General features: G+C 45.5%; 1 protein-coding gene across 1 annotated transcript; it reads left to right on the forward strand.

Moving 5' to 3' along the window:
* The first annotated feature begins 501 nt into the window (after nucleotides 1-501).
* HPSE (heparanase) lies at nucleotides 502-25,709 on the forward strand. The gene is made up of 12 exons (XM_033161067.1): nucleotides 502-771; nucleotides 9,084-9,229; nucleotides 10,863-10,997; nucleotides 14,461-14,631; nucleotides 16,007-16,178; nucleotides 16,797-16,844; nucleotides 17,593-17,686; nucleotides 17,803-17,909; nucleotides 20,106-20,220; nucleotides 22,073-22,191; nucleotides 23,146-23,292; nucleotides 25,275-25,709. Exons 1-12 carry the CDS (start codon nucleotides 566-568, stop codon nucleotides 25,432-25,434), a joined length of 1,620 nt encoding a protein of 539 aa, XP_033016958.1. The 5' UTR covers nucleotides 502-565; the 3' UTR covers nucleotides 25,435-25,709.

Consider the following 25,709-nt stretch of genomic DNA (forward strand, 5'->3'; position numbering starts at 1 on the left):
TATAAGGGAGTGGTAAATCTGGCTCTGTGTGTGTGTGTGTATGCAGGTGTCCACCACCACCACGTGAAGCTAGACCTCCGCCAGTCTGTTACTGGGGGCTGCACTTTGCACAGGCCCAGAAGCACTCTGCTCTGGATGGCCATGGCACCTATATCCTCAAGCACCTATATCCTCAAGCTCAGTCCCCTGGGATGGCGTGCCATTTAAGGCCTCGCTGGAGTGTGCGAGCGCGCTGATGCCAGATCCCCCTGAACGTGGGAACTCTTTCCCAACCACCTCCAAGACGGCCTCTCCCGCCTGATCTGGGCTGTCCTCTCTGCGCGTCTTTGCGCGCCGGGTGACCGAATCGGAGGGCGGATCGTTTCTTGCCTTTCCCAAAACGCCGCAACAGGAGGCAGGACAGCGCTTGGGACGCAGAAATGCGCGCTCCTTCCTCCTCCTTCTCCTCTTCCACCTCCCAGAGGGAGGCAGGCAGGCAGTGGCAGTAGAAATAGCAGGAGGAGGAGCAATCGCCGGCGAGGATCTCCTTTCTCCCGATCTCTCCAAGCGCGCGCTGGGACGCAGGATGCTGCCGCTGCTGGGACTTATCCTGGCGCTTCTCTGCCGGGCTCTGCTGACCGGGGGCTCCTGGGCGGATCCCGGCCAAGGCGAGGCGGCCGTGCTGAGCTTTCAGCTGCCCGAGCAGCCGGCCAGGGAGGTCAGCCCGTTTTTCCTGTCTCTCACCATCGATGCCAACCTAGCCACGGATCCCAGATTCATCACCTTCCTGGGGTAGGTCACGCCAGGCTCGCCGTTTTCTGGTTTCGCCCCCACCCCTTTTGGGGGGTGTGCGGGATCTTGCCCGCTGCGCCTTACGAGAAGGCTGTTTACCAACGGGGGGAAAGGGGGGGAGCTGCACCTGACGAGCAGCTGCCTGCTTTGCAGCAGATGAAGATGCAGGAGCTCGGTGCAGGGTCCGTGAGTGAAAATGGAAGTCCCAAGCTGGGTTTCCCCTGAAGTTTTGCGTGTGAGAGAGTGTGTGAAAACTTGTCTCAAAGCTGGAAAATCTCTTGCTTGGTTTCTGCCTGCAGCTGAAACTTCCCTTTTCGCAATGCTTTGTCCAAATTTCTTCTAACTAAAGGGCTATAGAAGTTTGAACATGCTAGCCAGGAGCTCATACTTTCTGCCCTAGGTTTTGCCCGTAATTCCTAGTTAGGAAGAGGGGGGCTGTTTTTCTCAGAGTTAAAAGGCACTCTGCATATAATCAGAGGTACAGAAGGTCCTTCTTGGTGGCAAAGCTGCCAGCAGCGCTGTAAAAATGTAAGCAATTCTGGGAAAAGACAGCCCTGACAACAGTAGAAGTAAAATAAATAAATGGGTGTGCTGGGTACTCCATGGGCAATGATAGACTATGCAATGCCATCTCCCGAATGCCCCCTTTATTTTTTTTCTGTAAGACCTTTGGCTGTTTAGGGAAGTTTTTAAACTGTGATATTTTAAATGTATTTTAATGTTTGGTGGAAGCCGCCCAGAGTGGCTGAGGAGACCCAGCCAGATGGGCGGGGTACAAATAATAAATTATTATTATTATTATTATTATTATTATTATTATTATTATTATTGGCTGAATCTCACCTATATGTGCAGCTGCTTTGTTCTCCTTCATCCTTCACTGTCTTTGTCAATCTTTCCCCTCCCTGTCGTCTAACCCCACTGTCAAATTCAGAACATAAGCTCCTTGCAGGCAGGGACCTAAACTTGCCTTTCCACTTAGGAAACTCTGTAAAATCCCATATAAACTGATGGCAGTGTCTAAACAATACATCATCTTAAATACGACGGTCCACCTCCTCTCTGGTCCTTCAACTGAAGCACAGAGATGTAGACATTGCCAAGATTTCAAGTGCTGTTGAAGTGGGAGTTTTTCCAGGTTCTCCTCCTGCCTACAAACATTGCCTCCAATGGGGTATATGCTTGCCAGTTTCTCGCTGTGGCAGCAAAGGATTTCTTAGAAAGGTCCCAGTAATGACTGTGAAAACCTGGAGGTCTATCTCCGGGCCTTGTGCCAGCAGTCAGCCAGGTTGGGTACTGGATGTGACCCCATGGATTCAGAAGGGCCCCTCATTGTCCTGACCCAACTGTGACAGGGGCCTCTGAAGTTGCCTCGCCACCTCGAGTTGGCAGGGCTGTATATTTAATCTGTAGCCTTGGGACCTTGATCCTAAATGTATGGCGTTTAGGATTGCAAATTGTAACCTCAGAGTGCATTTGCAAGATCTCACTCTAGATAAATTTGTTGTTGTTCAGTCGTTCAGTCGTGTCCGACTCTTCGTGACCCCATGGAACAGAGCACGCCAGGCACGCCTATCCTTCACTGCCTCCCGCAGTTTGGCCAAACTCATGTTAGTAGCTTCGAGAACACTGTCCAACCATCTCATCCTCTGTCGTCCCCTTCTCCTTGTGCCCTCCATTTTTCCCAACATCAGGGTCTTTTCCAGGGAGTCTTCTCTTCTCATGAGGTGGCCAAAGTACTGGAGCCTCAGCTTCAGGATCTGTCCTTCTAGTGAGCACTCAGGGCCGATTTCCTTCAGAATGGATAGGTTTGATCTTCTTGCAGTCCATGGGACTCTCAAGAGTCTCCTCCAGCACCATAATTCAAAAGCATCAATTCTTTGGCGATCAGCCTTCTTTATGGTCCAGCTCTCACTTCCGTACATTACTACTGGGAAAACCATAGCTTTAACTATACGGACCTTTGTCGGCAAGGTGATGTCTTTGCTTTTTAAGATGCTGTCTAGGTTTGTCATTGCTTTTCTCCCAAGAAGCAGGCGTCTTCTAATTTCGTGACTGCTGTCACCATCTGCAGTGATCATCGCCATCACAACAGTTGCTAAAACCGCTTAGAAATAATCGCCGTTTCATACATGAATATCTATCGAAACAACAGAAGGGGAACTACAGTATTGGCCCGAATATAAACCGCACTTTCCCCCCAAATTCCTTATATTCACAACCCTATGGTATGCAGCTAGGAGTGTGGGGCAAACAGCGCCAGGAGCGTGGCAAAGCAGCGCCCATCCCACACATAGTCCCCTGTCATCTCCCCCAAGGCCGGGAGAGAGCGAGGAAGGGGAAAGGCTGCCAGCAATGCAGCGCGACCTCCCCCCCCCCCCCCCAGTATGCAGCCTGGAGCAGTGAGGAATGGAACGGCTTATATTCGGGTATTCCCCCCCCCTCCAATTTTAAAGATGCGGCTTAAATTCGTGTGTGGCTTATATTTGGGCCAATACGTTATATGCTTGCACCGTGGAAGAACACTAGGCGACCATGAAGCTCGCTTGGTTACCTTGAGCCAGTCACACGGTCTTTCAGCCTAACCTACCTCAAAGGGCTGTTGTGAGGATAAAATAGGGAGGAGGGGAAAGAACCCGTATGCTTTGCCCAGAGCTACCTGGGGGACACACACAATAAACACGCAATGGACAACCCAGATTAAACTAGCTCAGTTAGAGCAGGGTGCTGATAACGCCAAGGTTGCAGGTTCGATCCCCGAATGGGAGAGCTGCATGTTCCTGCATTGCAGGGGGTTGGACTAGATGATCCTCAGGGTCCCTTCCAACTCTAGGATTCTATCATGCACATGTGACCGCTGCCTTCCATGGCCTTTTTATAGGCACATTGTTTTTCTTTATAAGACTCACCCTGTGATACTTTTTCCCTTTCCTGGTTGCCACTTTACCCTCTGGCTGTAGGATGGCAAGGATGAATGAGTTGGCATCCTTGGGATTAAGGAGTGCAAATGCACTCTTAATTATCTGACCATTTTCGCTTTGACATTTCCTGTGGTTCGCTCCGGGTGCTTTGGCTGGCGAGATATGCCGCGAGAATCCTGTTTCCCGTGCTGCTGAGATAGCCGACATCTCTTTCTGCTGCACATAGCCGGATTCCAGCAGTTTTAAAATGCCTCTAGACATGTGCTTTTGGTTTTTGTTAAGTGCAGCATATATACCTTCCTGTAGTTAGCCTTGGAGCAGCTAAAAGCACTGTGTGGATTTTGGGGCTGCCTGGCCACTTGCTCAACCGACTCTGATTTGGGTTGGCGATGTCACCATTGGCTTGCAGAGTGCCAGTGTCATTGTTGGAGACTCAGAAGGAAGATCACACGCTCCTTTTTTCTCTCGAAAGGAAGAGTCCTCAGTTGACGTGCAATATATTTTGCACGTTAATTCATACAGTGCAATTTGGGTATTGTAAAGGGGTGGTTGGAGCAGAGGCACTGTTTTCTAGGGTTGACATATTTCAAAAAGTGAAAAGACCAAGTTTAATAATAATAATCATCATCATCATCATCATCACCAAATTTTACACTTCCGACATGGACTGCCCTACGTCCAGATTTCCCCAGACACTAAAGCGATTTCTGCCTGGACACTGTTTCCGATGGCCAAATCCTGGCCATGTCCGGGAAATTTTGGAGGTATGGCAACCCTACTGTATTTCCCAGATCAGAGTTTCAAGCCACGAGCAGTATACGATAGGAGGTTTTCATACATGCAAAACCAAATAAGCCATGATTTTTATTTTTATTTTAAAAAAACATTCCTGGTGACTGTGACGTTAACATATGAGTGCTGGAGAAGAAATAGTTAAAACAGGTTACCCAATCAGAACCCAGAGGGGGTGGAGTCAGAGGGGACTATAAAACCAGCTCTGGGAGGAGCGAAAGAGTCCAGTTGGGAGTTTGAGTTTGAGTTTGTTGGCGGTTTGGGTGGTTGGTTGGAGTGGGAGTGAGTTGGGAAAGAGTCTGTGGGCAGGTTGAGTTAGTGTAGGAGAATAAGCAGAGTCAGGAACACTTAGGAGCTAGGAAGACAAGTAAAACGCAGAGAGGTGGTTTAGGGAGTGAGAGCAGGGAGAGGAAGTTATAGGTCTGGATAGGCACCCCATGATTGTAATTAACTGAGAACGTTTATGAAACCACATGCTTGTTAAACTACAAAACAAAATAAACAGAAGTTTTATGTTACAATTTAACCTTGACTGGACTCAGTATTTTACCAGGTAGGGCCTGGTTGGTGGCAGCAAGAAATAAAGTGGTGGTACAGGGATCAGTAGGCGTCGTGAAACATCCGGGGACCCTGTGGGATTGCCACAGTGACCACCAGAGAAATCTCCTGGCTGCAGGATTCACAAGAGCCAGAGGTAGCACAGATATTTATTTACTCTGTTTTATTTTTTTTATCCTGGCTTTTCTTCATGGAACTCAAGAGTGCAGCATACATGGTTTTCCTCTCAACAACCCTGTGGGGTAGGCTAGACTGAGAGATAACAGCTGGCCCAAGGTCACCCACTCAGCTTCGTTGCTGAATGGGCGTTTCATCCTATATCTCAAATGTCAGACATTTTAACCACTGTGCCACACTGGATAGATCACCGCTGTGCTAGCTGAACACAGATAAGACGTGGCGTTTCCAAGCCAATTGATCCTCCAACGGGAACCCAGGTATTGTTCTCCAAATACATTCCCATTTTAACATTTCATGTACATTGAAGAAGAGGGTTGTGGCACCTGCCTGGGTGCCTCCAGACACTTACTCTTTTGCAGGAGGGATTCAAGAACACATGCTGAGAATTTAGGTTTGCACAACTGAAGTAGATTCAAGCACTCTGTCACTGTAGCACCAAAAAAAAAATGCACTTCAAAAAAATGATAATTGGATTCTTGCAGTCAAAGATGTGATGGGGAAATGGCACTGGCGCCCGCCCTGTGGAATGCCCTCCCATCAGATGTCAAGGAAATAAACAACTATCTGAAGGCAGCCCTGTTCAGGGAAGTTTTTAATATTTGATCTTTTATCATGTTTTTAATGTTCTATTGGGAGATGCCCAGAGTGGCTGGGGAAACCCAGCCAGATGGGCGGGGTATAAATTATTATTATTATTATTATTATTATTATTATTATTATTATTATTATTAGTTTTTGCTGCAAGAGATTTAACACAGCTCCCCTTCTGGAAAGTAAATAAAGGGGTTTTTTTCATTCAAAAGGAAGGAGTTAAAGCGATTAGCTTCTGAGCATGTGCTAACAGTGGCTACTGGTTTGGATGCATAGCCTGATGAAAGCCAACCACACAGAAACAAAACTAGAATATATGCTAACATGTCTGCAGTTTAATTGTTGTTGTTCAGTCGTTCAGTCGTGTCTGACTCTTTGTGACCCCATGGACCAGAGCACGCCAGGCACGCCTATCCTTCACTGCCTCTCGCAGTTTGGCCAAACTCATGTTAGTAGCTTCGAGAACACTGTCCAACCATCTCATCCTATGTCGTCCCCTTCTTCTTGTGCCCTCCATCTTTCCCAACATCAGGGTCTTTTCTTGGGAGTCTTCTCTTCTCATGAGGTGGCCAAAGTATTGGAGCCTCAGCTTCAGGATCAGTCCTTCCAGTGAGCACCCAGGGCTGATTTCCTTCAGAATGGATAAGTTTGATCTTCTTGCAGTCCATGGGACTCTCAAGAGTCTCCTCCAGCACCATAATTCAAAAGCATCAATTCTTCGGCGATCAGCCTTCTTTATGGTCCAGCTCTCACTTCCGTATATTACTACTGGGAAAACCATAGCTTTAACTATACGGACCTTTGTCGGCAAGGTGATGTCTTTGCTTTTTAAGATGCTGTCTAGGTTTGTCATTGCTTTTCTCCCAAGAAGCAAGTGTCTTCTAATTTCGTTACTGCTGTCACCATCTGCAGTGATCATGGAACAGAGTACAAATTGCAGGATCTCAGCTCACAATACAGCTCAATACAGTACTGTGAGAATTCATATGCCAAGTCTGTTATTTCCACTTTGGCAGAATCACTAATATCCGTGTATTGTGTTCTACCCAACTGAGTCAATACTCAGAGTATACCCATTGCAATCAATGGACTTGGCTAACTTGAACTCCTTGATTTTAATGGGTCTACTCTGAGTATTGACTATGGGGATCACCCCTTTTCTGGCTACAGATTATTATGCTCCCGTTTACCATCCTGAGGACTAGAAACATGCCAAAGATGTCAAACTGTATTTCATATTATGTAATGAATCTGCACACTCCTTATATCTTTGTTCCTCAATTTTACACAGCCTCTTAGCATTTCTTCCTGTACAATTTCCATGTTCTTTCGCCGGGTGCCCTTTGAGCCTTGGCTCTCAAAAGCGGAAGAAAAGTGGAGTAAGAGAAAAACTTGTTATCGCTTGTATCAAGCAAGTCCTTTATTTAACTCTGGTATTTTATCAGCTCCAACCAGGAAGTTGTTGGTGGCTGCTGATCTGCTGCATATTTGTCATTTAGCTGATGAGAGGCGCAAATCTGATGGCAAAAGAAAGAATCCCCCCCCCCCCCATTTATAATGTTACAAGCAGCGTTCGAAACTCCCGCTGTTCTGGGCGCATTTTGCGGCAGGGAATTTCATTAGCGCAAGCAGTTTCTGAGCTCTGGGCGCAGTACTGCGCCAAAGATTTCAAAACAAAACTGCAGAGTGGAAGGAAAAGAGGACCGTTTTTCTGCCTCCCTACTTCCAGCTGCTCTCTGAAGAGCCCCTCTTAATAATATTAGGGGGGTGGGCAGGGGAAGGATTAGACCATGTGAAAAGCGAACATAATATTTTAGCTGCATTTCATTCATTTTCAGCATAATATTCAAGCATCCGAATAGGGAAAACTAGGAAAAGGGTTCTTGTATAACTTTGTCCTTGATATGCTATTTTTTTCCCTGTGTGTAGGGATCAAGAGATGTCTCACCTGAGGCAATGCACCACCACTGCTAATCTAGTCCAGTCCAGTAACAGTTTTACCATATGACAAAGTATTAGAGAATCTCTAATATAGTTCAAATAAAAGGCCTAGGTCCTGCAAACCATGGTTCTTAATCCCGAGTGAGTAGACCAGGCTGCAGTTACCTGGCAGTGAGGGGAAATGCACTCTACACATGCCCAGAGGCATTGCTTGTTGTTATTCTTTCAGATACTCTGGACGCTGGTGATGGAAACAGATTCTGGAGCTGAATTCTGCTGAGTCCTGATCCAGATTAAGCCCTGGGGAGAGGAAATATCTTTAGCAGTGGTGCTTATTGTCAGTAAATATATTGTCAGTAAATACTGCAGGCAGGAGAGCTTGAAATTAGTCTGCGTTCTGCTGCTCTTCCTTTCTAAAACAGACACAACAAGTTTGCTTTGAAGAGAGCCTTTTATGTGCTGCTGGCGCAAGCTTTGAAACTCTTTAAGATTTCTGTATGCCGTCTTTATATTGAGAGTTATAAATATTGCATGTAGGCAAAAGAGAAAGAAAGTTGAACACATGATGAGTCACAGGCCGCTGCTGTGTCAGGCTTGGCAAAGGAAATCCTCCTCTTCGCTTTCTGCTCCAACAGCCGTGTTCAATTAAACTCTTCAGACCGGAGGAGATTGCTCAGCACCAAACCACACACAACGTGGGGAGATCTAAGACGGGATCTCCAGGTGTATCCCCCCTCCCACCTCTCTAAAACACAGTGGAAACTGGTCCCATAGGCGATTGATAGGGTAGAAGGTGGGGAGGCCAACAGCAGGTGGCGCCAGAGCCAATGACAAGCAGAGCCAGCTCATTCCAGTTTTGACCCCATCTTACTCCCAGCTGAATTCTACACATGCAGCACCAAGACCGTGGAAGGGTAGGCTGATACTTGGATACCACACATAGTTTCTGGAGCTAGTACTGAGCAGAGAATAAGGGCGCCTCTGGATAGCCTGTGTACTGAGCATTTATTCTGATTTGTTTGGGGGAAGGTTAGATGATGTTGCGTCAAACTAGGTGTTATCCTACACTTTCCAGTTTGCTTTTCCATCTCTTTCCTTACCACAAAAACTCTTATTGTTTGGGGAAGCAGGTTCGTTTCACGAAAGGTCCAAATCAGCTTTAATTGCACTGCCTTAATTTACCAAGTTGTGATTGAACCCCACCCCAAAATTGCCACAGTCTAGAAGCGCCTCATATGAACTGAATGAGCTGAATGGATGATGATGAATCAAAGCCAACAGGATGAAAAGGTGTTTCCTTTCAATTTCTCTGCGTTCTAACTTTCCCAGCTCTACGAAACTGCGCACGTTGGCGAGAGGTTTATCTCCTGGCTTCCTGAGATTTGGCGGCACCAAGACAGACTTCTTGATCTTTGATCCCGAAGAGAAACCAACAGCAGAGGAAGAGATTTGCCAGAATTTGCTGGCTAAACAAGGTAGGTTGGAGCCGAAAGGTTGCAAGCTGAAGCACACTTACACATGAGCAAGTGTCAACCAAGCACAGAGTCGGAGCAGACTGGCATTGGGTGGCAAAAGCAATTATGCATGCCTTTGATTTTCAGAGAGGAAAGAGTGATGGATTATGAAGAACACTCAGCGTAAAAACTAGTTGACACCATCCACTATGCAAAAAGCAGATTCCTTTTCCAAGTGTGGATCATTATGCAGTCTCAATGGTATTGCCTCTACACAAGAGGGAGGTATCTAGGAAAGCTAGGTGCCTAAAACCCTGGAGAGCTGTTGCCAGTCAGAGTAGACAACACTGAACTAGACCAGGGGTCAGCAAACTTTTTCAGCAGGGGGCCGGTCCACTGTCCCTCAGACCTTGTGGGGGGCCGGACTATATTTTTTGGGGGGGGAGGGGGGAAATGAACAAATTCCTATGTCCCACAAATAACCCAGAGATGCATTTTAAATAAAAGCACACATTCTGCTCATATAAAAACACCAGGCAGGCCCCACAAATAACCCAGAGATGCATTTTAAATAAAAGGACACATTCTACTCATGAAAAAACATGCTGATTCCTGGACCGGCCGCAGGCTGGATTTAGAAGGCGATTGGCCGGATCTGGCCCCTGGGTCTTAGTTTGCCTACCCATGAACTAGAGGGACCATTTGTCTGACCCAGGTATAAGGCAACTTCCTCAGCTCCTCAGGCCAGCCTTGGCTTTCAGGTCACCCTGACTCCCGGCACCTTTCGCTTTAGGAAATTAGGGAGGCAGCTTTTCCACAAGGAAAGCTAAGCACAGGAAAACTTGCCCTGAGTTAGCTGGAACAACAAATGCCAGGCTCCCTCTGTCTCTGTGCTAGCAATCTGTGAGGCCAAGTGGGGGGAAAATATCATCTGTTCTAGAACTTCTGCTCAGGCTTTTCATAGACGGGTGTCAGCAGTCCTATTATACTAACTGTAAATGTCAATTTCATCCAGTTTCAGGCACTGGGAGTTGCTGACAATGCTGTATTCTTACATGGGGCCTCTTGGTGTCTTTTGCAAGGGCCTCCCCCAGGCACTCTGCACACGAGATAAAGCAAAATTAACACGATCCTTGATAGCGCTGCTGGTTCTTTCCAAGACTATCAGGCAACCGACACTCTTTGCTAGTGGATGGTCTTGCCCCGAAGAATTTGGAAAAATCCATATTGGATAGGACTGCAGACTGAAAGAAGTTTTGATGAGTTTAGAGTCAGATTTTAGTTGATGGATCTATCGGTTTTTTAAATTTTTTATATATTATTGCAGCGTTACAATACTTGATCGGGATAATGAATGAAAGCAGATCGCATTTCATACAATTGCAGAACTGTAAAGTTGGAAGGGACCCTGAGGGTCATTATTCCAGCCCCCTGCAATGCAGGAATATGCAAGAGGGACATACAGGGATGGAGCCCGTGACCTTGCTGTTTTCAACACCAAGCTCTGGGGTGTCTGGGAGGTTCCTCATAAGGGAATACGCCCCTTGGACTTCGAAAGGTTCCCTGCTCCTGCTGGTGAGATCATCGCCACGAAACGTTCACGGCTGTTGTGTGTTCTCTTTCTCTCTCTTCCCTTCTCTCTCTGCTGCCACAGATGCTGCAGATGTCTGTGGATTCAGATCCACGCCTATGGACGTCATAGACCAACTGCAGTCTCAGTGGCCTTTCCAGGAAATGGTCATCCTCTGGGAGGAATCCAGGAAGAGGCTCCAAAACACAACCATTACGCGTAAGACGCTTGCAATCACCACGCGCTAATTGGAAGGTCTCTCTCTTCGCTGTGGGCTGAAAATGACGGGGGTCTGGAAACTTAATGAGCTCTGCTAATTACCCTGCAGTAGGGACAAGCAAAGAGGGACGCGGGTGGCGCTGTGGGTTAAACCACAGAGCCTAGGGCTTGCTGATCAGAAGGTCGGCGGTTCGAATCCCCGTGACGGGGTGAGCTCCCGTTGCTCGGTCCCAGCTCCTGCCCACCTAGCAGTTCGAAAGCACGTCAAAGTGCAAGTAGATAAATAGGTACCATTCCGGCGGGAAGGTAAACGGCGTTTCCATGCGCTGCTCTGGTTCGCCAGAAGCGGCTTAGTCATGCTGGCCACATGACCCGGAAGCTGTACGCCGGCTCCCTCGGCCAGTAACGCGAGATGAGCGCTGCAACCCCAGAGCCGGACACGACTGGACCTGATGGTCAGGGGTCCCTTTACCTTTACCTAGGGATAAGCAAACTAATAGACAAGGGGAGTACCGCTACATGTGACTCCTGGCATAACTGCAGCTCCAAAGGGCCTCCTTGTCATGTTCCCCCTTGCTGAATACCCTCCTGCAGCTATGGCGGGTCCTCTGCCTCTTGCCCCTCTCCTAATGGAGACGAAAAGAGGCATCATCTATGTATGCAAGTCGACGATGGTACAAAAACTGCAAGAACAGGGCTAAGACAATGAGTAGCTGTTGAGTGTAAGGAAAAGGCTGGATCTGGAGGCTTCTGGAGAACCTGTTTCTTGAGCACAAAATAGCTGCTCTTTGGCACCTTCTTGTGGTGCTTTGTGTACAGCACCAGCTAATTTGTGGTAGGTGACTCCCGAATCTTTTCTTTTTAATTATTTTTTAACATCTTTATTGGCAATTCAAAAAGTACATAAATATATGTGCACTAAACACGATGAGACGTAAATAAAAGAGAAAAAGAAAACGAGAAACAGAACCCGTGTAGAAGGGAAAATAAAGGGGGGGGGCGACCCAAAACTCTATATTTTACAAAGTTGTTATTGTGCTTCGGCTATAGATCTTAGCCTATTTGTAAGAATGGATTCCAAATATCATTGAATTTGTCCATGGCAAGTCTGCGTTTGTACGCAAGTTGTTCATATGTTGTGAGTTTGTATAAGTCTTCAATCCAATCGTAGAAGGGAACAGCATTTTTATTTTTCCAATTCCTCAGTATCAGTCTTTTTGCTGTGCTAAGGGCATGGAGAGTCCACTCGTATTGTCCATTTGTAAGGTTCCATGTGCTGGGTATACATTTCAAGAGGATATTTTGCTCTGTAAATGTAAGGTTGTTCCATACAGTTCTGTTGATAGTTTCAGTTACCTTCAGCCAAAAATCTTTCAACATGGGACCATGAAAAAACATATGTTTTAGAGAACCATTATCCCTATTGCATCTCCAACAGTTAGATACCTTAGATAGCCCTTTTTTAAACAACCATAATGGGGTCCAGTATATTCCAAATATTATTTTTTGTTGTATGAGCCTCAATTTAAGGTCCAGAGGTGTCTTCTGAATCTAATGGAAGTGACACCTTGGATTGCCAGCCACGGGGGAGTCATTTGTTGCAGTGGGAATTAATGGAGGACAAAATGTCCTGAATCTCTCCCAGGCCCACCAATTAAAATCCAGAGGTGGGCAGACACTCTGGCAAGTCTGTCCTCTTTGCCTCTCCAGGAACAAGATGTGTAGAAAGCACTTTTGCCACCAATATAATATCGTTAGAGGGGTTGGGTGCCACCTCCACTCTCTGCCAAGTGGTAGCAAGAACCCAGGGGGTTCCAGGCACTCACCCAGGGCCTGTGTTCCTTTGGAGAATTGAGACATGGTCGAGATTGCCTTAGCTTTAAGTTGTTGTTGTTGTTGTTGTTCAGTCGTTCAGTCGTGTCCGACTCTTCGTGACCCCATGGACCAGAGCACGCCAGGCAGCCCTATCCTCCACTGCCTCTCGCAGTTTGGCCAAACTCATGTTAGTAGCTTCGAGAACACTGTCCAACCATCTCATCCTCTGTCGTCCCCTTCTCCTTGTGCCCTCCATCTTTCCCAACATCAGGGTCTTTTCCAGGGAGTCTTCTCTTCTCATGAGGTGGCCAAAGTACTGGAGCCTCAACTTCAGGATCTGTCCTTCTAGTGAGCACTCAGGGCTGATTTCTTTGAGAATGGATAGGTTTGATCTTCTTGCAGTCCATGGGACTCTCAAGAGTCTCCTCCAGCACCATAATTCAAAAGCATCAATTCTTCGGCGATCAGCCTTCTTGATGGTCCAGCTCTCACTTCCGTACATTACTACTGGGAAAACCATAGCTTTAACTATACGGACCTTTGTCGGCAAGGTGATGTCTTTGCTTTTTAAGATGCTGTCTAGGTTTGTCATTGCTTTTCTCCCAAGAAGCAGGCGTCTTCTAATTTCGTGACTGCTGTCACCATCTGCAGTGATCATGGAACCCAAGAAAGTGAAATCAATGAAAAGAAAAGCAATGACAAACCTAGCTTTAAGAAATATGGTTAATTCACCTATTTACACCTTCAGCCTGCATGGAAGGAGTCTGGATTTTATAGCGTGGTCATCTCAAGCAGGGCTTGTTCCCCACAGCAGAGCAGCCCTGGAGTCAAAGGCGTATCTCCAGTCGGCCTTCAGCCAGCCAGCCCAAAATGGATCCCAGTCTTTTTCTCTCTTTTCTTCTTCCCAGCAAACCTTACTAAAGACACTCTTTTCCTGACATCTCAAACACACACCCCATCACTGTGGCAACCTCTGTCTGTGCAGGCCCAATAATACCTCTTAGAGGAATCAACACCTTTTGTCATGTTGACGCCTCAATCCCAGGAGAAGCCCTGGCTTGGAAAGGAAGCTTAGCCTATATTTTCCCATCGGCCTGCAATCTTCCCTTCAATACTCCAAATAATCAGAAATCCTACCGTTTATTAATTTGTAGGGTTTATGGGGGTCTCCCCCAATCTGTAACAAAAGATAAATCTTTTTAAGAGAAAAAAGAACAACAAGCAGAAAATTACAAATGTTTTTTTCCCTGGACTCTGTACTGCAATTAAACTTTACAACATGTAAATGCTATGCATTAATGTTCTTTTTACAACTATATATAACAAACTTCGCAGTTGCTGCTTCCACCCCCGATGTCCACACATTTGTTATATGCTGTTTCAGACTGTGTGAACGTGGGCCACACTAGAGAATAAGAAAAATGTGTGACCGTGGTTCGTGCGTTAAAAATAAATAAAAAACAGGCACTGTGGGTCCCTTCCAACTCTACACTTTTATGATTCTGTGATTCATCTTCGCTGGAGGACCTTCTCCAGTGAGATGATTTTTCTGACCTAGGATTCCGGTGGGGAGGAGTTTTTTCCTGGGATTTCCTCCTTGTGACATGACCCTTTGTCCTTATTCCCTACCACCCCACCCCGCTCACAGGAAGTACAGTGGATATACTGTACGACTTCGCACGCTGCGCCAATCTGCACCTGATCTTTGGACTCAACGCTTTGCTGAGGAAAGGCAACCAGTGGGACAGCTCAAACGCCCAGCTGATTTTGAATTATACTGAATCCCAGAATTACAACATGGACTGGGAACTTGGGAATGGTAGGTGCAGAGCTGAGTGTGCTCTTGTGCAAATGAATATGGGAGGGAAAAGAAACCCCATAAGCCCCCCTTCCCTAAATTCAGCCCTGCAAAATCACATGCCATGTCAAGGATTTTTTTAAAAAAACACAGTGCTTTTATGAACCCCTCACAGCTTTGTGAAGTGATGCCTTCAGGGCAGAAGACAGCAGCAACAACAAAATAAATTGTTACATCACTTTGGAATGTTTAATGCAGAGCTTTCCAAACATTTCATGTTGGTGATACACATTTTAGACATGCATAATCATCATCATCATCATCTACTTATTTATACCCCGCCCATCTGGCTGGGTTTCCCCAGCCACTCTGTGCGGCTCCCAACAGAATATTAATAAAAAAGCGAGAAAAGATCAAACATTAAAAACTTTTCTAAACAGGGCTGCCTTCAGATGTCTTCTAAAAGTCAGATAGTCGTTTATTTCCTTGACATCTGATGGGAGGGTGTTTCACAGCGTGGGCACCACTACCAAGAAGGCCCTCTGCCTGGTTCCCTGCAGCTTCACTTCTCGCAGTGAGGAACTGCCAGAAGGCCCTCGGCGCTGGACCTCAGTGTCCGGGCAGAACAATGGGGGTGGAGACGCTCCTTCAGGTATACTGGGCCGAGGCCGTTTAGGGCTTTAAAGGTCAGCACCAACACTTTTAATTGTGCTCAGAAACGCACGGTACCTACTGGGAGCCGACGTAGGTCTTTCAGACCTACAATGGTACCTCGGATTACAGACGCTTCAGGTTACAGACTCCGCTAACTCAGAAATAGTATCTCGGGTTAAGAACTTTGCTTCAGGATGAGAACAAAAATCGCATGGCAGTGGTAGTGGGAGGCCCATTAGCTAAAGTGGTACCTCAGGTTAAGAACAGTTTCAGGTTAAGGACGGACCTCCAGAACGAATTAAGTTCTTAACCCGAGGTACCACTGTATATGGTCTCGGCATCATTTTGCGACACTGTAATTCAGTTTTACTAGCAAACTGGAGGTTAAACTAACCCATTTCTAGCCCTGGGAGGAGTGTTAGCACGACAAACTGCAGCCAACACACTAATGTGTCACGGCACACAGTTTGGAAAGCTCTGGTTTAATGGAAAGCAATTCAGTGAAAGAAAGGGGGGGAAATCCATCACAGTTTAGATGCTGCCACCACCAGGTAATTTGAGATACCGCCTTCCCCCTTAGATAAAACTGAGTCTCACGTATCTTTAGTTCCAAGTATTCCTTCGGAATAGTAAAGTCTGATATTTAACATTCTGTACTTCTGGTTGATTACTGCCACTGTGCAAATTCTGAATGAGTCACAAAGCTTTGAGAGTCATCTAAGGATGTTTACGCTTTCTACAGAGCCCAACAGCTTCAGGAAGAAGTCTGGCATTTATATCGATGGCTCCCAGCTAGGACAGGACTTCATACAACTACGTCAGCTGTTGGACAGCTACAGCAGCTACAGAAATGCCAAGCTCTACGGGCCTGATGTAGGTCAACCTCGGAAGCAAACTCAGAAGTTGCTAAGGAGGTAAAAATAAAAAAAACACCGGCATCATTTGACTTGATAGATCAGCAATGCGATATTCTGCCCCACTGCATAACATAACAAATAACCATTGTTGGCTTTAGCCGTGGTTTGTTGCCGGCTGGGGGCAGGGTGCAAATTTCTTTGCAGTTTAGATAAAATGTTGTTTATGAGACAAAATGGACAAGTAGAGCAGAGCAGCAAAACCACAGACCCAATACTGGGCTGGATATCTAATAAGTATAATACGGAGTATACCTAGAAGAAGAAGAAGAAGAAGAGTTTGGATTTGATATCCCGCTTTTCACTACCCGAAGGAGTCTCAAAGCGGCTAACATTCTCGTGGGGCTGAGAGACTTCAGAGAAGTGTGACTGGCCCAAGGTCACCCAGCAGCTGCATGTGGAGGAGCGGGGACGCGAACCCGGTTCACCAGATTACGAGTCTACCACTCTTAACCACTACACCACACTGGCTCTACCTAATCATTCTAAGGCAGCTTCCTAAATTTATATGTTCCAACGTCTGTTTTGCTGCATTACAGTCCCCACAATTTTGTAGCTCCCTTAGAATTTGAGGAAAAAGCAGAGGAGGTGGTAATTTTAACCCTTGTTGTTTTGCAGCTTCCTGAAATCAGGAGGAAAAGTAATTGATTCTGTCACATGGCATCAGTAAGTACCGAGTTCATATTCAGCAACTCATTAAGCGTTACAGCAGCATGTGTCAAAACATTTACCAGAAACTGGGGGAGGGAACAGTGCTGTTGTGCTCAGGTCTTTTTTGGGGGAACTGTCCATGGGGGTATCTGTCCGGTCATTTTGAGAGCAAGATGCTGAACAAAATGGATGTTTTGCCTGATCCAGCAGGGCTTTTCTTAACATATGCCTAGTTCAGAGTAATGTTAAGTCGATGATAACTGCTGAGAAAATATGAAGAAAACCATGAGGAAAACCAGTTCTTTTTTGTTTGTTTCTATATGCTGCCCTCACAAAATATCATGCTAGTGTATAAAAACATTAAAAAAATTAAAAGCAGTACAGAACAATCATTGAAATGACTGGCTACTCAAGAAGGTATCCCAGAATAGATTCATAGAATTGGCAGGAATCTCAGCTAAAGCATCCATGACAAATGCCTGAAAGTCAAAAAGCAAGGGTGCCTGTCACCTCTCTGCTAGGAGAGTGTTCCACAGTGACATTAAATTTCTTGTTGAGGTAATTTGGGCTTCTGTAACATAATGGACAACTAACAGCTCTCTTCTGGATGATCTCAGTAACTGGACCGTAATAGAAGAGCTTAGGTGGGCCTTAAGATATCCTAGACCCAAGTTGTGCAGGACTTTTTGTATCAATGCAAGAGTCTTTTCCAGCACCAGTGTAATTTATGGGTAGACTTACCTCAAATGTCTTGATTTCGCAGCTATTATTTGAATGGCAGAACTGCTACCAGAGAGGATTTCCTGAGCCCAGATGTGCTGGACACTTTCATCACAGCTGTACAAGAAGAACTCCAGGTAATCGGGGGCCGGACAGCTCATCTATTCCTCCTGATTTAAAGTTGCCGATCTCCCAGGCTCAAGTCCCTGTATTGACTCACCTTTCTATACTTCGATTTAACAACATTCTCTAGCTTGTTGATGACACTGTCCCAGGCAAGAAAGTTTGGCTGGGAGAAACGAGTTCAGCCTACGGAGGGGGTGCTCCTCAGCTGTCCAATGCGTATCTTGCTGGTTTTATGTAAGTACAATAATATACCTTCCTATGAGCTCTGCTTTCCTTCTGTGGAATACCAGGATCTTGTTCTCTACCAATGCCCTAGAAGCCCTTCCTTTGAGCAAACAGGAGAAGCTATTGTGACCATTGATGCCCATAAAGCTATCCATGTCTAGTAGCTGTGATGGCTATGTTCTGCCTCCATAACTAGAGGCAGTAATGTTTCCGAGTATCAGTTGCTGGAAACCACAGGGGGAGAAGAGGGCTCTTGTGCTCAGGTTCTGCTTTGAGGCTCCCCAGAGGCATCGGTTGGCCACTGTGAGAACACGATGCTAGACCAGATGAGCCAGTGGTCTAAGCCAGCCGGCTCCTCTTATGTCCTGATCTGCTCGCACAACCCCCCCCAACACATCAGTGGGAACCACATAAAATATTCTGCCCCTCCCCCGCTCCACCCTTTAGTGATGTTTTAGGGTCTTTTCCAGGTCCAGTGCTACACGTATGTTCACAATTACATGCCAATCGGTTGTTGCCTGTACTGTACAACCCTGAGCGTTCACCCTGAATCCATCCAGATTTGTTTACATGGTTCTTCCCCTTGCCCACTCCTTTTCCGTGCATTTCCCAATCACTTCCCTAGCCACAAAAAGTCAGTTTCTTTTCGCCCAAGTTTCCTAGCATTTGCTTGAATCTCACCCACGAAACACTGACATTCTGGAGGTGCCCTAACGTTGGCATCGACTGGCAACATCCGGTGGCTTCTAGAAACTCACCATGCCTGCCATATGGCAGATCAGAAAGGAGATGAATTAGATACAAGGGCTCGTTTTATTTAAGACCAAACCCAAATCCCCCCTACTGTGGAGACCATTCATCCTCCTGTATGAGGAATCAATCTTTCGTGTTACCAGGGACCTCTGATCGCAGCATGTTGAAGAACTCTGTGCAACTGAGCAAGTTTTGAAAGGTGACAGTAACAGAAGCTGGTCTGCTTAGATATCTCATCATATGTTATGTTTCTCTTATGGGGGGAAAAAACCACACTAAGGGAATTTGGGAGTTGTGCGTCTGCATACTGTTGTGAAATTCTGTATTGAAGGACAGGCACTTTAATTTAAGGACCTCTCATGTCCCTGCCAAGAACTGAGAATGCTTTTCCACAGCGTTCTCTCTGCTCCTCTCAACTACTTATTAGAAGTCATTGTTACGATGCTGCTAGAAAGAACACCTGCCTTCTCTGACCTTATAACTATTGAATGCATTTTTTAAAAAAGCACCACTCCTGATGTTTGCATCAGCTCTTGTTTCTGCCTTGCACGTAGAACAAAACACCACACCTCTTTAGTTAGAAGGGACGAACCTCCCCTTCACACTCTCCCCTTGTTACTAAGTGAATTTCTAATCAGGTGTTCTGGGTCAAATTTCAATCCACCCCACCTGTCCCTCTGAGGTCCGTCTGTGATGTCAATCCCCTTTTATTTATAATCTGGGAATCTCTTAGTAACGGACGTTTTCTGGTCCAGCTGCCATGGCCGGTTATATCCTCTGCTCTGGGCTTCAGGGGGTAAACTCCTCTTTGCCTACAGTTCAGGGTCTCTCTCTAGATCCCCCACTGTATCCGTTAGCTAAGCCCTCTTAGCAACTCTGTGGCAATACCAGGGTTTCCGCCCGCTAGCCTCTCCTGAGTGAAACTCCAAGACACAAACTATCACCCCGCAGGTCAGTTTTGTCTTTTCCCTGAGTTCACTTCCTCATGAGCATACATAACTCGCTGGACCAAATAAACGACGATTTTCTCTTGGCTCAACAAAAGCAAGTCTTTATTTCTTTCAGAACATAACGGTTTCAGTAATTCAATCGTTTATAAGCTTAGTTTCATTACAGCGTAAACTCTTTCTTCCAGTATCACATACTCATCTTCAACCTAGTCTAACCTACCCACCACTATCCTGGCCCCACACCCTCCTTCTTCCAGTCACCACTCACTCCCTCTCCCTCTCTCCAATGGCTGCTCCCTCCTTTTAAAGTGCGGCATGTCCCACCTCCCACGAGATATCTGCCACTCAAACTGGGGTGCACATTAACTCATAAAACACTGTGGGTTTCTGAAAATCCCTTAACTTATGTCCAATTCGTTACAACATGCCACCCCCAATTGCTTTCAGGTTGCTTGAACTGAAGTTTTCTTTATTTCTTGCCCCCCCCCCTTTTATTACACAGGTGGCTGGACAAACTAGGTCTGTCTGCCAAACTGGGCATTGATGTGGTGATGAGACAGGTTTTGTTTGGAGCGGGAAGCTATCATCTGGTGAACGCCAGCTTTGAACCATTGCCAGTACGTATACCTCTAAAACAATGAACAGAACCTAAAACATCATTGTGTGTGATACAATGACTCCTGCAATCAACACAAGATAATATCACCAAGGCAAGTATCTGTAAACAAACGATGAGCATCCATAAAAATGGCAAAAGTAGCTTCTTTCCCAAATAGCTTTTATCTTAAACAATACCAAACACAGTAAATACGTTTGTAACAGTATGTAGATAGTATGTAGATGACTTAAAGCGGGGGCATATCTGTCCCCATCTGCATTTTTCCATTGGAAGAAGCATCCATCAAGGAGGTTTAACAAACTGGAGGACATCTTCCTCTTTCTGTGCTTTCAGTTGTTTGCATACGGTCTTCACTTGTATCTTATTTACAACAAAGCTTGATGACTAAGCTCTTCAGCGACGAAACGTCAGATTACTGGAACGACATCCAAGCACTGAACCACTGGTATATCACAAGTAGAATCTTTATTACTGCGTTTGCAATTGTTCCAAGATCAAATCTATTTTGGAAAGAGAAGAAATGAGCACTGAGCCACTGATCTATTTATTCCAAGTGAACTCTTTATTTACTGTGTTTCCTGTTGTTTAAGATAAAACCTATTTGGGAAAGAAATTACTGTATTTTTCCAGGTTTAACATGCCCTCATGTATAAGACACCCTCTATTTGGGGGGGGGACTCCAAAAGTAAGAAAGGGGGGGATTGCCCAGAGTTGCTGAGCTTTATTTGGGGGGTGGGGGTGGCCCAGAGTTGTTGATTCTGTCCCCTCACCAGCAGAAGCCGCCAATTGCCTGCCTAATTGCCACACCAACAGCCAATCAACACCTGCCCTTGCTGCAGCGACCAATAACACACCCAATAGCTGCTGACAATCTCCGGCTTGCGGCAGCAACCAATCCCATATCCGTCCGTCCCCAGTGCACTATCCGTGTATAAGACGACCCCATTTAACATAACTTTTTAATTAAAAAAAAACCCCTCATCTGATACATGGAAAAGTACGGGACTTTTGCCCTTTTTATGGACGTTTATTGTTTGTTTACAGATTGTTGCCTTGGTGATATTATCTTGTGTCGATTGCAGTACATATACCTTGGCAGAGGAAGCAGCAACGATGTGAGGGGAGGGCAGGAGTGGATGGGTGGCAAGCAGCGACGGCAGGATTGGGTGGGCATGGTGCATACTGAAACCTATTTTGCTTCAAAAAAAAAAAAATCCCGCTGATAATTACCATTATTATTATTTCAATTTCTTACCTGCCTTTCACCATAAGTTCTCGAGGGAGTCAGGTCACAGCACTTTAAATTCAGATTTCAAAGCAGTTTAAAATAAGGATGGGTACCTAATAGGGAAGGGACGCGGGTGGCACTGTGGTCTAAACCACTGAGCCTAGGGGTTGCTGATCAGAAGGTTGGTGGTTCAAATCCCCGTGATGGGGTGAGCTCCCGTTGCTTGGTCCCAGCTCCTGCCAACCTAGCAGTTCGAAAGCACGTCAAAGTACAAGTAGATAAATAGGTACCACTGTGGTGGGAAGGTAAATGGCGTTTCTGTGCGCTGCTCTAGTTCACCAGAAGCGGCTTAGTCATGCTGGCCACATGACCCGGAAGCTGTGTGCAGACAAACACCAGCTCCCTTGGCCTATAGAGCGAGATGAGTGCCACAACCCCAGAGTCATCCGCAACTGGACCTAACTGTCAGGGGTACCTTTACCTTTAGCTAACAGGGGGTAAATTGCCTTCTGTGCTTTTGATTCCCTCTTGCTCCTGCTTATCCACCAACTCTTTGCTGGTTACATTTCTTTAACACGTTTTTGCTATGCATAAAAGCTGCCTTCTTTCCCCATGTAAATAGGATTATTGGCTTTCTCTGGTATACAAGAAACTAGTGGGCCCCAAAGTCCTGCACGTCCACCTGTCAGGCGAAGACCCAAGGAGGCTTCGAGTGTATCTTCACTGTACAAATGAGCACCAGTAAGCATTCAGGCAAATGCCTATTAGACTCTGAAGATCTTTTGGAAATGTACCCCAGTATTGTGCTTTCACCTAAGGGGAGACATGGCTTGGAGAAATGTGCAGGCTAGCTAGCTCTGGTGCCACAAAACACACTAGTGCAATTGCACCAAAGAGTTTGAAGCTTTGTACATGTCGAGTGTAGATAAAGGAAAGTGGGGCAGAATGAAAGCATGGCAGTGAAGACACATAAACTCTCCCCCCAAATTCCAAAAAAGAGTTAGGAATCCTCACTTTGTAAATGCCTTTCTAGGCTAGGATCCTGGTAACTCACACTTATTGTGCGGAGGGGGGCAATTTTCAGCAGATGCTAGCAAAGCGCCTGTCACTATGGCAGGGAACATATGTGTGTAGCACAGCCCCACATATTGCTCACTCAGACTGTCCCCATGGATGGAGAATGGAGTTTGGCCTGCCCTATGCATTTTGCTCTGAGTGTGGCACCTCTTAACCCATTCCCTTGGCAGGGGCAGACTTTGTAACCCTTTGCAATACGGTGCCCTGTGCGAGGCCAAAATTGGGGGCCGTTGCCATTATAAGAGAACAAGGGGGGTGTTTGTGGTTAGTTCCGGAACCTCTTTTTCTAGAAAAATGGCACTGGCTAGTTGTATTTATTGATTTGGGTTTTTTTTGTCCCCTTCAGACTTCTCTAAAGGCAAAACACAAATGCAAATATTTCTGTGCTTAAAATACTGCAGTTGTGCGTTTCCTCTGATAACGTTTGAGACCTGCGGGTTATAGGGTGGTAGACAAATTTAATAAATAATAATATTTTTTTTACTTCACCAAGAGGAAACGCTCAAGCAGTGATACAGATGTCAAACAGAATGCCCTTATTTTCCTCTGAGGAATGTTGGAGTGTATATCTTATCTAGTATATCCCTTTTAATAGGTTGTTTCATGTTTTCCTTCCAGCCCGAAGTACAGAGAAGGGGATATCACCTTATTTGCCTTGAACCTTTATAACAGCACAAAACACTTGGAGTTACCTTCTTCCTTCTCAAGCAAGGAGATAGATGAATATCTTTTACTGCCTCATGGAGAAGACAGCATACTTTCCAAGTAGGCAGTTCCAACTTTTCCTGCCTTTCTAAATATTATTTGTTTAATATGAGTTTTTAAAACTGGGGGTGGGGAGAGAGATTTTCAGAGGAGAACCTTTTCATTCCCTTTCTAATATTGTTCGGGATCTAAAAGGTGTTAGCAATTTCTTTTAACCCCCTGCACCCGACTCTTGATTTGTAGACACTGGACAAATGAGGTACCTCAAAATGGGAAGCTTTTGTTAGGCTGTGTCCAAATAATACCTTTGAAGCACACACATGCCATCAAAGAATTCTGGGAACTGTAGTTTTCCCCTCACAGAGTTATAGTTCCCAGCAGCCCTTAACAAACTGCATTACCCAGAATTCTTTGAGGGAGAGGAAATGTGCTTCAAATGTGCTTTAAAGCTATAGTGTGTACACAGCCAGAGTTTCCTGAAACAATCATTCCAAGAAGCTCAAGGCGATGCCCATGGGTCTTCCCACCCCCATTTTATTTTCACGACACCTGCACAGGAGGTGAAACGAAAGAGGTATAGACTGGCTCACACAGTAACCTTCACCATGCCTGAGTAATTGGGGCTTTGAATACATCACACAGTCTGCCAGGCTAACCAATCTAAGTGTTATGTAACATCATTTTGCATAACAATTACTTCGCACATCATTCTGTAACCACACATTAACAATGTGCATTTCTGACTTTTAGTCTCAGGGCCATGGGTTCGAGCCCCACATTTGGCAAAAGATTCCTGCATCGCAGCAGGTTGGACTAGATGACCCTCAGCGTCCCCTTCCAGGACAGCCAGTGTGGTGTAGTGGTTAAGAGTGGTAGACTTGTAATCTGGTGAACTGGGTTCACGTCTCCGCTCCTCCACATGCAGCTGCTGGGTGACCTTGGGCTAGTCACACTTCTTTGAAGTCTCTCAGCCCCACTCACCTCACAGAGTGTTTGTTGTGGGGGAGGAAGGGAGAGGAGAATGTTAGCCGCTTTGAGACTCCTTCGGGTAGTGATAAAGCGGGATATCAAATCCAAACTCTTCTTCTTCTTCTTCTTCCAACTCTACAATTCTGTGATTCTAGGACATTCACAGCCCTTAAAAATTTCAGCTTGAAAATGACTTACATTTCTTGAAACAGTGTTCAAGATTTGACAAAAGATTGTCATTCCTGTTCATTTTTAATGCAACAAACTTATTATTATTTTGTTTTTAAAAACTACAGGATCTGGATTACATTTTTAGGTTTCGGGTCCCAAGTACTAAGGAAATCCTTCCCACCTTAAAAGCATTGCAGCTAGGAAGGAAGTCAAGTGACTTCTCGGAAATTGTACCTTATCTCAAAAACTGGGAAGCCAGTTCCCAAGAATTCTGCCCACATTTCTTCCTGATCCATATTAATTTTTCCTCAATTTATGGTAATGATCTGTCCCTCTATGATCTCGTAAGTGAAGCTGCATCCTGTAACCTTGTTCGCTCCAGTTCCCTGATCAGATCCAACTTCGAGCTGGCCAGGAATGACAGCCAGACAGTGTCTGCCAAACTTATTTTTAGCATTCAGATCCACCTTTCTGGAAACACATGAATTTTTCCTTTTCTTGAAGAGAGCATTCAGCTTGAACAGTGAGGATGTTTCCACCCAGAAGGCTTGCTTTACATGGTGTTACATGTGCACTATGAACTTACGTTGGCCGGAAAGCTTATTCACGTTATAAATACTTCTCTTGTAACACACACACACAAAGGCAACCTAGCGCTCTGAAATATACATAGGTGGTAGAGTTCCCTGTTATTTAAAGTAGTTCTCATGAAATAATAATAAAAAATACATTTTAAAACTTCATCAGTTAGAGATACCATTTTGTATTACAGAATTGTCTTGGGGTTTTATTTTTATTTTTTTAATGGTCTCTTGAAAACAAATGCAACAAAACCTTAACCAGGTTTATTGTTTGAGGGTGGCAGATTTGGTGTCTAAAATATACATTCTTTCCTCTTGCAGATCCGTGCAGCTGAATGGTCATGTCTTAAAAATGTTGGATGATGAAATACTTCCCGCTCTCAGGGAAAAGCCTCTTAGTCCAGGAAGCCACCTTGCACTCCCACCTTTTTCATACGGATTTTATGTAATAAGGAATGCCAAGGTGAGGGCTTGCATTTAGCAAGCCAGCTCACGTTCCCAAAATCGAGTTGATGGCCAACGTTGTGTCAAGACATTCGACTGCTTCAGATATTCTGGTGGCAGAAACAAAAGCAAGTCAAGAATGAAGGGGAATATCCCTCCATCCTGGCCCCTGTTTTTATTTCAACTTTCCACCTGTAACAGTTACTTAAGAACTTTGTTTCAGCCACTGTTTTTCCCAAGAACAAAAGCTCTGCTTAAGGAGGGATTCCAGTTAGAGGTGCAAAGAGGATGGATGAAAGACAGCAAGTTGCG

This window comes from Lacerta agilis, chromosome 9 (assembly GCF_009819535.1).
Source record: "Lacerta agilis isolate rLacAgi1 chromosome 9, rLacAgi1.pri, whole genome shotgun sequence".
NCBI classification, from domain to species: Eukaryota; Metazoa; Chordata; class Lepidosauria; order Squamata; family Lacertidae; genus Lacerta; species Lacerta agilis.